The following is a 15433-nucleotide window of genomic DNA, read 5'->3' as shown; positions in this document are numbered from 1 at the left end:
AGTGGTGTCTGTGAGTCTTCTCCATGCCCCACACATCTTCCCACAGCCTGGGACCTGCCCTGCAGCAGAGGTAAGGGACGGCGCAACGTGGGAAAGATTCACAAACTGAGTCCCTCGACTCCTGAAGGTCGAGGAAGGAGGGCACCCCACCCCAGAACTTCCTCTTAATCATTCTGTGAAGAGGAGAAAGCTTCCCATAAAGGAACCAGAGCTGGCACTCAAAACCCTTACTTCCCTTCTGAGCCAGGGGAATGCCATGCTCCCCCCCATTCCTAGAAGAAAAGACACGGAGTGGATTCACTCCTCTTCCCCAAAAGTGCTCAAACCCTTCTTCCATTTAAAACCTCTCACCTAGAGAGGAACCCCCATTCCAAACCTCTCCCCCTGTCATCTGGTTGCTATTCACAGAGCTGGCCAGGTAGCCAGATCTGGAACCCGCAGACGTGATGGCCAGCCAGGGGCCTGACAGTTCTCCTGGATTAAGTGAAAATGGAAGGGTCCTTGGGGGGGGCCCAGTGGTCGAGCATCTGCCTTCGGCTTAGGGTGTGATCCTGAAGACTGGGGATCGAGTCCCACGTCAGGGTCCCTGCATGGAGCCTGCTTCTCCCTCTGCCTGTGTCTCTGCCTCTCTCTGTGTCTCTCATGAATAAATAAAATAAATAAAATAAATAAATTAAAATAAAATAAACCAAAATGGAATGGAACTCAGGCTGGGCTGATGTCAGAGACTCACAGGACCAAAATGTAGCACAACGAAGAGGCTGCACTTTCCAATAAAAATTTGCTCCCCCCTCACACTCGGAGCAGTTACCTGCCGACCCGGCTCATTTCTCACAGCTGATCTGAAGTCATTGCTCTCAGGCACCCAGCGTGGCTCCAGTCTGTTCTGTTTGTCACTTGCAAGATGCCCTTGGACTGATTAGTCAACTTCCCAGAGCCTGATCCTCCCCCCAGGGTTCATGAGCAGCTCAAACAGTGAGAGAGAGAGAAAAAGAGAGAGAGCCAGGGACCAGGGTGCAGGTGTAAGTCGCTGTGCAGGGGCTGAGCCCACACCGGGGCGGCCGGGGGGCAGCTGGGGGCGGCCGGGGATGCGAGGCCCAGGCTGCCCGAGCTGCGGGGTCCGGTGCAGGCCCCGCAGCATCTGAGGGGATGCAGGTACCACAGGGAATCCTGCCTCCTGGGAGAGCCCAACCGGACAGGCCGACCTGCCTGGGAGCTGACCTCCCATCTAGACGGCACTTGTTCCCCGTTGCCTCACCCTCCTCCAACGCTTACCTGGCCCTCTCAGGTGCCTGTTGGCCAGGACCCCACTGAGAACTCACTGCTCCTGTCAAACCTTCCACCAGGAGCGGCCCGCAGTCCTCGGGGGCCACGGCTCTGCAGGTCAGGCTTCCCCGCTGCTCCCTGCGGCTCACTCTCACCTGGACTGTGCCTGCCTGGGGTTGGACAGCCAGACTTCTCCGTGCCCAGCCTTGGTTCAGTCGCCAGACACAAAGCCACCGGGTGCAGACGTCAGTCCTTAGGTCCCACGTTCCCGAGTGTGCCTAGACCCCCCGACGTGGGCCCTGCTCCAGCTTCCTGCCGCCGCCCCGCAGCCCAGCGTCTCATCCCCGCTCCAGCGGCGACAGCCTTCCTCCCTCCACCGAGCAACGCAGCCCTGACGTCCACCAGACCGTGGGCGCCGCAAGGTCAGGGGCTGTCACCCCAAGGGGCGTCTTCAGCACCCAGCCAAGCGCCTGGCAGAGACCGAATGACTATACGGTGACCGAGTGAGTGGAGTCCAGCCCGTGGGGCTTTATTGGGTACTCTGTTTCCACGGGGGGGGGGGGGGGGGCGGGGGAGGGGGAGATGGGAAAGAGGACGGTGGGGAAAGGCGGCGAGATTAGAATATAAACATTAACGATTAGTATCTGGGCACGTCTGTGGCGGAGGAGGAGACCCCGGAGGGACAGGAGGTCTTCTAGGGTTACTGGGGGGGTTTCTCATGCTTCAGGGTCTCGTAAGTCTCCTGGTTCCGGGTGCTCAGGCCCTAGAAGTGGAGGCCAGAGGATGGTGAGGCGCTCGAGCCCACCCATGCCCACAGACCCTGTGTCTTCCCAAGATCGCACAAATCCCAGGACAGGGGTGGGGGGAGGCGGGCTCACTCACCGTGTAAATGCCATCTGGTTTCTGCGGAGGCAAAAGGGACAGGGGATTAGGCACCCGCGCTCCTTCAGGGCCCTAGCACCTCCTTGCCCTCCCCCTCCTGGTGAGGGGGCCAGGCCCGGCTGGCCAGCTTAGCGGCTCGCGGAGCGTCAATGCCCGCACTGCACACAACTCTCCCGCGCTCCTCGCCACTCAGCTGTCCCCTGTCACCTGCTCAGTGTTGGCTAGGTGGGGGGGGCAGTGGGGGGACCCCTGAAGCTTAGCGTCTGGAAGGGCCATACCTCATAGCTGGTTACAGCTGCCTTTCGCACCTGGATCTGCAAGGGGAGGTAATCGGTGGAGGTGAAGTTAGTGACCCAACCCCGCCCCTCCCGACTTTATGGGGACCCTGTTATCTACTGTCCTCAAAGCCATGCCACCACCACCCCCTGTCCACCTCCCTGTCCTTACCTTGAGTCGACAGTAGAGCAGGGTGAGGACGATACCGTACAGAAACAGGATGGCATCCAGGATGTAGCAGAGCTGAGGCTCTCCCAGGGCGGCTGAGGGGACAGAGGTGCCCGCAGGGTGCGGTCAGGGGCATCATGGGCTTTGCTGGGGGCCGGAGGGAATAGGCTTCCGGCCGGTGGGTCGGGCCTGGGGGGGCCTCCCCAGGACACACCCGATCTTCCTCTCTGGATCCGATTTTCTCGGCTCCCCCTCCTAGCTCACCCCTCACCCCGGGCCGGCCTAGGGGGCTCCCCCCTCCTCGCTCCCCCTGGGGGGCGGGGTGGCCTAGGACTCACCTGCGGTCTGCCCCGCCGTGGAACTTACTGGTGCTAAGAGCTGGGCAGGGAGCACCGCCCGGCCCCCAGCCCCCTGGTTTTCACACCCCCTCAGGCATCGCTGAGGTTCCTCAGGCATCGCTGCGCACCTCCCAGCCCTCAAGGGACTTATCTGAGCTACTGAGCGAAGACCAAAACCTCAGCCCAAGGGGTAGGGTGAGGGACAGGCAGTGACAAATTTCACTGCAGAAACCACAGGAGTGTCTCTGCTAAGTCCTGTGACCTGTGGCTGAGGGCTGGACAGGAAGGATGTGAGCCTGCAAAGGGAGGGAGGAGGGAAGGCGATAGCCGGGTTGTGGGTCCTCTCGGAGCCTCGGCCTCCTCACCCCTGCTCCACGCTCGTGGGCGCACAGGGGAAGAACAGGTGCCAGCTGCCCAGGCCCCACGGCCCCCGACGGCTCTCAGCCCAGGAGCCCAGGCTCGGGGCGATGACCATAGCCGATTCTGTCTCGGGGCACTCTGCCCTGTTACTCACTCACTCTGGGCCACAGAGAGAGGAAGTTTTGTGCAACTTAAAAAATCAAATAGGGGACGCCTGAGTGGCTCAGTGGTTGAGCGTCTGCCTTCGGCCCAGGTCGTGATCCCAGATCCTGGGATCGAGTCCCGCATCAGGATCCTTACAGGGAGCCTGCTTCTCCCTCTGCCTGTGTCTCTGCCTCTCTCTCCATGTCTCTCATGAATAACATTTTAAATAAATAAATAAACAAACAGATTTAAAAATTATAAAAAACAGAAAATAAAATAGGATCTGAGCACCAGTCCCTATCTGCCCCGAGCCCCTTATCTGAAGGGCTCACGGGCTCGTGACTAATGTCGGTGTGGTACTTTCTATGCCATGACGCTCTTCACACAATATTGCATAAATCTCAAAACTACCCGTGGTGGGGGTGGGGGGACACGTCGTCATCATCGCCATTTTACGAAGGATGAAATGCAGGCTCGGAAAAGCTAAGTAACTCCTTTAGGGCCCAAGGGCTGGTGACAGGGGCGGGCTCAAGCCCAGGCTGTCTGCTGGAGCGGGCCTCCTTCCCCATAGGCCTCGGGCCCCGCTCCATCCTCATCTGGAAGGCAGTGGGCTGGCACCCAGCTGGCACCCAGCGATCCCTCCCTCCGCTCCACAGCTGGGCTGCTGGGCTCCCCGGCCAATCTCTTTCAATTTCCCATTTCCCTGAAGCTCCACTAACCGGCTGCTCCCTGGCCCCCAGCTGCAACTCTCAACACACGCACAAGCACACGCACACGGCGCAGAGAGCAAGGGACAGTTCAGAAATTGAGCGACTGGAGCCTTAGGGCCGCTGAGACCTTCCCACGTCTGCCTCCATTTCTGGGCTGGCGCTCAGGCCTCCAGAAGCGGGCATCGCGTGCTTGCCACCACCTCCCCCGCCCGTAGCAGCTGGTGGCAGGATGGTCTGTGCTCCGGATGACTCACAGCAGCAGAAAACACGTCCACTTCGACCATCCTTGCCTGGGAGTGATCCCAAGCCGAACGACAGGCTCCCGCCTTCCTAGGGGGCTTCTGTAAATATTATGAACCAGCTACAGACCAGCTCCCCGGGGACCAGCCCAAAGGCACCACACAGGAAATGCTGATCATGGGAAAAGGAGCTTCTCCCCAGACGGGCCTTTTGTGTCACACAACCATTCCCGCCCCTGCCAAACTGAAGCCTTACCTGTTATCGATCCTGAAAAGGTAAGGAGACAAGAAAGGCGGGAACCAGGACTCTTGTGCCCTGATGAGGACCAGCCGGGACTAGCCTCAAGGTCTCGGGGTCCATCCGAACCCTGCGCCCACTGGCCTTTCCCCGACTGCCCCTGGCTCAGCCTGAGACACGCGTCCTCGATTCCCACCGTGGCGCCCAGCTCGTGGGCCCTCAGCAAACCCTCTCACCTGCTTGTTCAACCAAAAGGAGCAGGAGCAAGACCACTGCCAGGACCATCTTGGACAGGGGGCTGGAGGGCGGGGAGCCGGGGATCGGACGCTCCGGCAGCACTGCGCAGCTGTGCTCAGAGCGGCTCCCTGACCACAGAGTTCCCCCCTTCCTGCCCCGCCTTCCCCCAGCTTTGGCCCCTTCCCCTTCCTGCACCAGAGCCCGGGCGGCTCCCGGAAGGGCCAACCAAAGGAGCTAGGTCTGTGCTCTCGAGCCTCAGTTCTTCGGTGGCCAAGCCCCAGTCACCAAGGGAAGGGGCAGTTCTTCGGTGGCCAAGCCCCAGTCACCAAGGGATGGCGGGGTCCGCCCGTGCTTGAGAAAGGCCATCTGAATCCACGGCCACTCCACGTTCACACACATGTGGAGCCCACCTTCCCTTCGGAGTCCGACACCCCACCCCATGCAGCCCTTTCCCTTCCACATGGAACTGTACCCCTGTCTTGATTCCAGAGGTTTACCGATTTGTGTAGGCAGTCAAGCCTGGGCAGGGGGAAAAGAGGAAACGGGGAATGGAGAAGTGGAAAGGACAAGAGTCAGAGAAGGGGGTGGAGATGCGCAGCACAGGAAAAACTGGCATAGCTGAGTCTCAGAGAACCAGAGGGTTAAGTCACATTCTTGAGTTTTCTGACAAAGTGAAAGACGGTAAGATACCGAAAAAGACATACCAGAAGTTTGGGCAGAGGGGCCGGAAGATGGCTAATTTATTATAATTTCTCCTTTTCTAGTGCATGCACAGAAAGCCTGATGGCTGAATGTTCACATGTGTACACACACACACACACACACACACACACACACACACACAGTTGCTGTCCAGTGATGGCCGGGCTCCGAGGAGGAAGCAGAGAAGCAGGGGAATCAAACACTGTTCCCCAGTTCACCGATCCACTTCTCCAAACACGATATCTTGGGTACCTAAGGGGGGGGGGGCAGTGTTAAAATCCAGCACTCATTACCGTGCCCAGCACACTGAGGATTCGAGTCCATGCCCATACTCTATGTGTATGCTGCACAGGAAATGTTCGGTCTCTGCCCCCGTTAAGAGTTCCAGACTCCCTCGTCTACAGCATCTCTACCACCCAACAGGTCTTGTACCTATGATGGCAACAACGTCCGCCAGCATGTGTCCCTTGGACATCTTGTCCAAACCAGCCTGGAGAGATTGAGACAGGCAAGATGAGCAGGGCGGGAGGAGAAGGAAGGAACGTTCATCAAAATCTCAATCAATGTCACTCGTGATGGATTCATTGACTAGAGTGAGAATCACTGGAGTTGGCTCTTACCAGGTGGGCAAAACCAGGAGCCTTGATCTTGCATCGGTAAGGGCGGCTGCTGCCATCGGACACGAGGTACACCCCAAACTCTCCCTGTCCGAGGAAGAAGGTTGGCTCCCGTGAACAGGAAGAGCACTCTTCTCTGCCAACGGAGCCTCTCTATTCACCCGCATGTCCTCTCTCGCTGAGGACTGAGCCTCTGCCTGGGCATCTGTCCCCAGCCCCCTATGGGGACATTTGCCTTCCCCGTCCCTCCTCACCTTAGGAGCCTCGATGGCAGTGTACGTGGCCCCCGGAGGGACCTGGTAGCCCTCCGTGTACAACTTGAAGTGGTGGATCAATGACTCCATGGAAGTCTGGACAGAGGAGAAAGGGAGCAGCAGTAAGCCAGAGCCAGATGTCTCCTAGGCCTCCCGCGGCACAGGAAATAACCGTCCCCCGGGGAGATTACAACCCACACTGTGAGCGAGCAAGACACAGCGAAAAACGTGGCTGCGGGAGGTTAAGACTCATGTAATGTCAAGTCTTTCAAAGAATGAAAGCTGGGGAGCAGGATGTAATCCAAGGACACTCCTTCCTGGCTGCTGCCCCCCCCCCCCCGCCCCGGCCCTCTCCACAGAGCCAACCTTCATCTCTGCTCGCTTCGGCGGAGACACTTTGGCATCATCAACCTTGATCTCCCCGGGAGGCATCTTGTTCAGACATTGCTCGATGATTCGAAGGGACTGGCGCATCTCCTCTACCCGACACAGGTACCTGAAGTGGAGGAGATAGGCTCAGAGCAAGAAGGGAGCAGTCAAAGCATGAGACGGGAGCCCAGGAAGGACGCCCCTGGCTGACCCAAAAGGTGCTAGCTAACTTCCTCCCTCTGTCTTTTCTCCCAGGGCAGCACCTCTGCTTGGCTTGGCCACCTACCCATGGAAACCCTCTAGTCTCTGGTTCTGGTATCGGCTGCTGCCCCAAGGCCTCTCCTGATCTCAGGCCATGTCTTGGAGCGCTTCCCTCCTCCATTACCCTCTTGGATACTTCCTGGACTACACAACGGGTGAGGGTCAAATCAACTCAAAAAGAAAACAGGGTCTTATTTAGGGTCAGTAAACAGGAATGGAATGTGAAGCTTAGAATCCAGTGGAAAGAGCACTGGGTCTGGAGAATTCGAGTCTCAACCACTACTAACAGGATAATCCCAGGCTGATCTCCAACCTTTACGCCTCAACTACAAAAATGCAGCCCAAACTGGTTCCATCTGAGATATGAGGATAAATGAAGGTAAAATAAGACGGCTTTGAAAAACCACCTAGCTTAACAGACACAAGAGCTCCAACAGATACCGGAAAATGGGGGAATGAAAAAGTAAGCAAAAGAGAAGTTGGACAGGGGAAGCAGCTGGAAAATGAGCTGAGAGGTTCTGGGCCTTACCTGTCATAGCAGTCCCCTCGAGAGCCAATAGGAACATCGAAGTCCACCTGGTCATAAACGTCATAGGGCTGAGTCTTCCGCAGGTCCCACTGGATGCCCGAGCCCCGGAGCATCACGCCACTGGAGAGCATCACGGGGACCAAGGGTCACTTTCCACAAACCCAGAAAGGAGCCACTCTCCTCCCTGCTCTCCCCATGCCCTCCCCCACGCCCTGGGCGCAGGATATGACGGTGTCACCCCTTCCTGAAGCCAAGATGTTAGGCTGAAACCCCCATGGCCAAGTGGAGAAGTCACATAGTTCCTAAATCCATAGTTCAGCGCGTCTTCGGCCGTCACAACCCCAATGTCAACTGTCCGATTCTTCCAAATCCTATTGTTGGTCAGCATCTACCGACCAAGGAAACTGGAATGTGAACGCTCTTCATCCCCTAAATCCATACCTAAATCCATAGTTCAGCGCGTCTTCGGCCGTCACAACCCCAATGTCAACTGTCCGATTCTTCCAAATCCTATTGTTGGTCAGCATCTACCGACCAAGGAAACTGGAATGTGAACGCTCTTCATCCCCCGCTTCAGATACCTCCTGGTTGCCCTTTACAACTGGGAACTAAAACCCCACAAGCCCATCTTGAGGGGACAGGAGGGGTTTCCCCCTGGTTCTTTTTTTTTAATTTTTTTAAATTTTTTTTAAATTTTTATCTATCTATGATAGTCACAGAGTGAGAGAGAGAAAGAGGCAGAGACACAGGCAGAGGGAGAAGCAGGCTCCATGCACCAGGAGCCCAACGTGGGATTCGATCCCGGGTCTCCAGGATTGCGCCCTGGGCCAAAGGCAGGCGCTAAACCGCTGTGCCACCCAGGGATCCCCGCCCTGGTTCTTATCTTACCTCTTCCAGCTCATCAACCCGGAGAGAGAAGTTCTTAGAAAACTCATAGATGTCGTCCATAAGCCCGAGGGGCAGGTCCTAGAAGCCAAATGGAGCCTGACGGTGAGGCTCAGCCTCCCGTCCCAGCCCCAGGGCTGCCCAGGCGGACGGGGAGCGTCTCATCGGCCAGCGCTGCCCTCCAGTGGCCACCGAGAGTACAGGCGTGGGCTGGAGGCTCTGGAAGGCGGGGGAGCCTGCTCACCTGGTGCACACCTCCTGGCCGGACATAAGCAGCATGCATGCGGGCCCCTGACACGCGCTCGTAGAATTCAAACATCTGGACAGGGTACACTGGGAATTAGTGACAAAATCCTGCGCCCCTAAGTCTGACAACGTACTGGTCCACTCCCCAGCCCTCTGCCTTCCGGGGCCCAAGCAAACCCTCGGGACACAGGCTTCCTTAAGATTATAACCCAAGTTCAGTGGACCTTCTCCCTCTCATGTTCTCTCTCCTGCTGATCTCCTGTCTCCTTCAAGAACCTTCTCCACTTCCTCTACTCCCTTGCCTCTCCTGTCCTTCCCTCCTCCTCTTACCTTCTCCCTCTCTTCAAACATCCAGAAGAAAGGGGTCATGGCTCCAATGTCCAGGGCATGTGTAGTCACAGCCATAATGTGGTTCAAGAGCCGTGTGATTTCTCCAAATAGCACTGTAGACAGGTGAAGACAACAGGAAGAGAAGGACATAGGAGCCAACAACTGATGCTGACAGGGCAGTTCCGCACAGAGCCTGGGGTCTGCACACTAGGTTTGGGTTCGACGCTCCTAAGATGGGCAGTGGCCAGGGAGGGCCACAGGAGGGTGACGGAGCGTACCTCGGATCCACTGTGCCCGTGGCGGAGGCTGGATATTGAGCAACTTCTCCACGGCCAGCGAATAGGCCTGTTCGTTACACATCATGGACACGTAGTCTAGACGGTCAAAGTATGGAAGGGCCTGGGAAGAGGGAAGAACCGAGGTCACACCTACTGGGCCAGGAGCCCTCAGGCTGCCTGCCCAAAGCACTGCTCTCAGCAGGCATCAGAAGTCAGTGCTGCACAAAGCCTTCTAGTCTCAGGAGCTAACGAGGCAGCATCGGATATCCAGTAGTCTATGCTGGACAATGCGTAAAAATCAGATCTCTGAACGGGTGGGAGGGAACCCTGATTTGTTGTGTGTGCCAATTTCTGTGGTGAAAATACACCCAGCAGGGCCAGCTTTACGCCACGTAACTGAATGCAGCCCTGGGCAGAGGAGCACACGTTATACGGTATTTCTGCCAAGCATGTACAATAGAATAACTTAGGACACAGCACTCAAGTAGAAAAGGGATGAACTCTAGCTTTTTATATAATTTATTAAACTGTAAGCTCACATAATTCTTAATAATGGCCCTGTTTAACAACTGGCTCACAAAATTCCTGAAAACTTAACAATCTGTTCTCGCGAGCCAATATGAGCTCGCTCCAGCACACCACTGCCAACACTCCTCTAGCCCACAACTTTCTTAAAGTGTCTCTGAGATCCTGAAGGAGAAAGGTAACCAATCTTAGGAGTAACTGGGTGGGAGTGAAGGGTTTAAGGAGGACAGAGCCCCGAGAAGGACTAGACTGGCTTCTGGGATGGACGGTTGGGGAGAAACGGGTCTTTCCCCAGAATGCCAAGAAAGCTAGTCTAGCCGTCTGCTGAACCAGCTTCAGCTTCCAGGAAGGAGGCGGAGCTAGGATGCCCCTCTTTGGGACAGCCAGTACTTGTTCTGATGTCACTGTGACGTGGGTTAATGCTGCACAGTTTAGCTCCATACTCTGCGAGACCAGAAACTGTCATTGCCCGGACTCTCTGGGGGCGTCACATTCTAGTTAGCTGGTTGTAACCGGCCCCCATCACCCTCTGTTAGAGAGACCTTTCTTCGTGACAGTAAGAGAAAGTTTCAGATGCCTGTCCTGGCTCCAGTTCCTTCAGAGCTGACCCTCACCACTTGGGTCACAGAGTTCTCCGAAATACAGCACACTGCCACAAACTCCCTCCCTGGTCACTCTGACTCACTGACTGTTTCGAAAACAAACTTCCACAGCCGGAAGATACAAGAATCGGCTATTAATCCTAGGGAGCTGACGTCCCTCTCTCCTTTCCCTGTCCCCAGAGACACTGGCTTTGACGTACTAGTTTGATATAAGAACAGGGAAACTGAGGCACTAGAGTGAGGGTGAAGGGGCCAGCCAAGAGTCAACTGGAAAAGAGTCAAGTGGGGGGAACCTCTGGCTTGCAAGCGTTTCTGTTGGATAAACCAAATCTAGACGGATTTCAATCAAGCATCCCCTACCATGTCCCTCCATCCTCCCAACCAAGACTGCCCTCATCCCCAACACCCCACCCCCCGGTTTTGGGGGCAGCACACTGGCCAAGTCCCAGGCCACGGCATCCCCTGGTCCCGTGAGCAGGGCCCTGTTCACCCCCCACACCTGCAGATAGGTCTTGTATTCAATGAGCTTCTCAGTGCCTCGGTGTAGTAGGCCGATGTGGGGGTCACACTTCCGCACCATCTCCCCACTCAACTCCATCACTAGCCGCAGGACTCCATGAGCCGCTGGGTGCTGGGGCCCAAAGTTCAGGGTCAGGTTTGTCACCATTGTGTCCTTTGGAGGGTCCACGTCTGAGAAGTGGGAAAGAGTGCAGAGCTAAATGGCTGATTCCCTAGAGAACCCCCAAAGGACAGCAAGGAGTTAGCTCTCCCTAGAGATCTGGTGTGTCACCACTCCACACCGTTAATTCCCTGATCACTAACATAATCAGGAAGAAAACCGTTATGTGGGAAAAATGGAAGGAAGATCTGAATTTTCCGATGAAAGGGACTACACACGAACCTCACTCTTTTAGGTCTCCCAGATACCTTCCTAAAGATGATGCTACTGGGGCACCTGGATGGCTAAGTTGGTTAAGTGTCTGATCTTGGTTTTGGCTCAGGTCATGATCTCCAGGTCCCAGGATCAAACCCTGCGTTGGGCCCACATTCAGCACAGAGTCTGATTCTCTTTCACCCTCTCCCTCTGCCTCTCCCTGGCACATGTGTGATCTGTCTCAAATAAGTCTTCAAAAAAAAAAAAAAAAAAAGATAAAGACAATAATACTAATAACACTCACATAGCCCTTATTATGTGCCAAGGGCTACTCTAAGCACTTCACTGATTTTAACTAATTTAATTCTCCTAACAACCATATGAATAATAGGTACTATTATTATCCGTATTTTATTGGTGAAATCGAGGCCAGAGAAGATACAGGACTTCTCAGAGAGCTAGCAAGTGGCAGAGTCAGGTTTGATCTCAACTTGTTCGGCTCCGGAGTCCACATTCTTTTTTTTTTTTTTCAATACTATTTTATTTATTTTGAAAGATTTTATTTGAGCTGGGGGGGCAAGTGGGCCTGCAGGAGCTGGGGGAGGAGCAGAGGGAGAAGCCAAGTCCTCACTGAGCAGGGAGCCCGTTGCGAGGCTCCATCCCATGACCCCGGGATCATGACCTGAGACAAAGTCTGATATACTCCATCAACTGGGCCCCCTGGGCGCCCCTGGGGTCCACATTCTTAACCTCTATAACACACTGCCCTTCAAATCTATCTGATGAATGCCCAACCAATCAGGAAATGTATCCTTAATTCTTACTACTACCGGGCAGCCCAGGTGGCTCAGGGGTTTAGCGCCACCTTCAGCCCAGGGCCTGATCCTGGAGACCCAGGATGGAGTCCCACGTCGGGCTCCCTGCATGGAGCCTGCTTCTCCCTCTGCCTGTGTCTCTGCCTCTCTTTCTCTGTGTCTCTCATGAATAAATAAATAAAATCTTTAAAAAAAAAAAAAGAAAAGAAAATTCTTACTACTACCAAATGAGTTTTTACCCTTAAAAACCATACAATTTAATTTGGGAAGGAAGTGCCTGTGAGGAACTAGAAACAGGCCAAATTTATGAGTTACCAAGTTAGTGGCTTAGCCGTTAAGTATTTAAAGGGAAAAAAGAACACTGTCAAGACTTTATGAAGGCAGGATCTGAGCTGGTTCTTACACACAGGGAAGGATTCAAATGGGTAGAGAGAAGAGCATCCCAGGCTATGGAATCAACAAAGGTCAAATCTTGGAAACAAGGGAGTATCTGTGGAACTCTTTATCTACCAAGAGGCAGAAGATGAGTGTTGGCAGCAGTAGGGGGTAGTGATTCAATTATCAGTATCATTAATACCAACACTTACGGAGGACTTACCATGTGCCAGTCACTACACTAACTGGTTCACGTTATGATCTCATTTCATCCTTACTGCAATGCTATGAAATAGGCACTTTATTCGCTGGTAAATGGGAGAACAGAGAATTGAAACCGGAGCTTAACTTTTCAACCAAAATCCTTCCCATGGGCTTTGGAGTCAGACAGACCCGAGTACAAATCTATGGATGTGTCCTCGATCAAATTTTATTTTATTTTATTTTTAAAGATTTTATTTATTTATTAGAGACACAGAGAATGAGAGAGAGACAGAGAGAGAGACAGAGATACAGGCAGAGGGAGACGCAGGCTCCATGCACGGAGCCCGACGCGGGACTCGATCCCGGGTCTCCAAGATCACACCCCGGGGCTGAAGGCGGCGCCAAACCGCTAAGCCACCGGGGCTGCCCTCGATCAAGTTTTAATCTTCCTGCACCATAATTTTCTCAAAAGTGGTAAAATACCAGTACTGCTCTCATGGAGTTGTTGCAAGGCCTGGGTGAAATTACGCATACAAAACACTTGACACATGGGCAAGCACTCAGTTACTGTTACTGTTAGATTTTTGAAAAGTAACTGGAAGTGCTTTCGAAAGTTCCTGACCAAGAGAATGAATGCCATGGTAAAATGATGTTTGGGGAAGATTAAGGTGATTACATTGAACTGGAGAGCTGGGGGCAGGGAGGGGACCAGATCAGTGGCAAAAACCCAGTGAAGAGACCCCTGAATAATTAAGGTCTAATTAAGGGCAACCCCGGTGGCCCAGCAGTTTAGTGCTGCCTTCAGCCTAGGGCTTGATCCTGGAGACCTGGGATCAAGTCCCATGTCAGGCTCCCTGCATGAAGCCTGCTTCTCCCTCTGCCCATGTCTCTGCCCCTCTCTATGTCTGTCATGAATAAATAAAATCTTAAATCTTTTTCTTTTTAATTTTATTTATTTATTGTGGGTACCACTGATGAAAATCTAAAAGTCACAAGGAAGAGCTACTTTCGGTGTGGGGAATGCTCCGTAGCCTGGAAGACTTCACTACCAGGGAGAAACTACCATCTCTACCAAAGGGAGATGGAAATATACCGAATCTCTGGAAAGAGCTGAAGCCAAAAATATAAATCTGGTAGGGACCTCCAAGGGTTGACGAAGACCTACTCTTTTTCTGCTGGAACGTTCTTCTTTTCCTCCTCTACTTGACAAACACCTGCCCTATTATCAGTGTCACCGAGTTGCTCAAAGACACAAAAAGGGAAGGGAGAGGGCACAAACCTGCCTGAACAGAGCTCAAGAGCGCTTAGGAACCAACGTGGGACTCAGGAACTCACCGTTCCAAGGTGGAGGCTTCCAGTGGGCTGTTTCTTTGGTGGGGTACATGACAGCTCCCCCAAACTGCTCTGCCCATTCCACATCTGGCTGCCACTGCCGAGCACCTCTAGGGAGTCAAAGACAGATCCTAGAAACAGGGCCTCAACAGTGCTGGGCTCCTCCATCCCCAGGCAATGTCAGGTGAGCCCAGGGAGGGGAGCCTCGGATTCTCCAAGGCCAGGTTCACCGGCACACAGTGCAGCTTTGGGAGAACAAGCTGGAGCTCCAGAGCTTCCATTCCTTCTAACAACTTATTCCTAGAATCACTGCACCGTCAGCGCTGTGCATGCAAGGCCGGGGATCCCAGCTCCTCGGAGCTCCCCCAAACACCTCGCACATGCACATTCCTATTCCCATCTCGGTGAACACGAATGCAAGCCAGGTGCCTGTTCAAGGTCAAGGGGAGACTAAGGTGTGCAGTGCCCGGGGGGAGGGGCTTCTGCCTCCTCGGCTCGGCTCGGCCCGGCCCGGCCTGGGGGAGACCCGGGAGGAGTCCTGAGGACCGAGGGGGGATGAGCGCGGGTTTGTGTTCCTCCTGTAACTCCAGCAGGCATGCTCCCCTCCTCTCGGCTGCGGAGACTTTCCACCAGCCGCACGCCACCCACGATGAGGCTCGGGAGAAGCAGCAGGGCCACGGAGGGGACACGGCCACCCACTACCGTGCAGGGGCAGCGTCTCCCCCCGCTGGCGGCCCCCTCTGTCCTCCCTCGGCCGGGGCGGGCGCCGCTGCATCCTGGAGCGCGGGACGGCAGGCCCGGCCGAGGGGTCACAGGCCTGGGTCATCCTTCCCCGGGGGCGGAGGAGGGTCACGGGGCCCGCGGAGGCGCCGGGCACGACGAACCCCGGCGTCGGGGGCGGCCCGGGGTCTCACCTGCTGGGCTGAAGCGGCAGCCGGCCGCCGGCCCCCGACCGCAGCGCCTGGGCCGCGGCGCCCCGGAGGCTGCGCAAAGCCCTCAGCGCCGCCATCTTGCCCCGCCGCGGACTGCGAGAAGGAGGACGGGCGGAAGTGGCTCCTGCGCGCCGCCTGGCGGCTTCCTGCCTATTCGGCACACGGGGCCGCCCTCTTGGAAGCTGGCAGGGCGGCCGCCGCGAGCCGGCACCGTGCGCGCTCTGCGCCTGCGCGCTCTCGCTTCTTCTCGCCGCTCGAGCCCGACCTGCCGGGGCCGGAGCGGGAGAGACGTGCGGCTCGCGCCTCCGCTCGCCCCGGCGCTTCCCCGCCCGCCCGAGCCCCGCGCCCGGGGCCGCCCGCTCTCGGCGGCGGCGGCGGAGCCCGGCCCTCCCGGCGCAGCCCCAGGCTTTGCCAAATGCTTGGGAGCGGGGACCGCCAGCTAATT

At 55.6% G+C, this 15433-nt stretch overlaps 2 protein-coding genes across 3 annotated transcripts; both read right to left on the bottom strand.

Annotated features, from left to right (window-relative positions):
- Positions 1-1774: 1774 nt before the first annotated feature.
- FCER1G (Fc epsilon receptor Ig) lies at positions 1775-5024 on the bottom strand. 2 transcript variants are annotated; one of them, XM_072814396.1, is made up of 6 exons: positions 4858-5007; positions 2931-3226; positions 2596-2687; positions 2427-2462; positions 2149-2169; positions 1775-2029 (listed from the first exon to the last, which is right to left on the bottom strand). In XM_072814396.1, the coding sequence occupies exons 2-6, from the start codon at positions 3046-3048 to the stop codon at positions 1967-1969; spliced, it is 330 nt and encodes a 109-aa protein (XP_072670497.1). In that variant the 5' UTR covers positions 3049-3226; positions 4858-5007; the 3' UTR covers positions 1775-1966. The 2 variants fall into 2 exon arrangements, with proteins under 2 accessions (XP_072670497.1, XP_072670498.1); XM_072814397.1 differs by lacking the exon at positions 2931-3226 and having other exon boundaries at positions 4858-5024.
- A 544-nt stretch (positions 5025-5568) lies between these two features.
- NDUFS2 (NADH:ubiquinone oxidoreductase core subunit S2) lies at positions 5569-15128 on the bottom strand. Its single transcript, XM_072814390.1, has 14 exons — positions 14971-15128; positions 14060-14166; positions 10956-11146; positions 9330-9450; positions 9052-9164; positions 8720-8794; positions 8479-8556; positions 8032-8117; positions 7591-7710; positions 6798-6927; positions 6432-6527; positions 6181-6264; positions 5993-6050; positions 5569-5812 (listed from the first exon to the last, which is right to left on the bottom strand). Exons 1-14 carry the CDS (start codon positions 15063-15065, stop codon positions 5775-5777), a joined length of 1392 nt encoding a protein of 463 aa, XP_072670491.1. The 5' UTR covers positions 15066-15128; the 3' UTR covers positions 5569-5774.
- Between the last annotated feature and the right edge of the window lie 305 nt (positions 15129-15433).

This window comes from Canis lupus, chromosome 38, assembly GCF_048164855.1.
Source record: "Canis lupus baileyi chromosome 38, mCanLup2.hap1, whole genome shotgun sequence".
Classification (NCBI taxonomy): Eukaryota; Metazoa; Chordata; class Mammalia; order Carnivora; family Canidae; genus Canis; species Canis lupus.
This window is presented reverse-complemented; position numbering and strand designations above follow the sequence as displayed.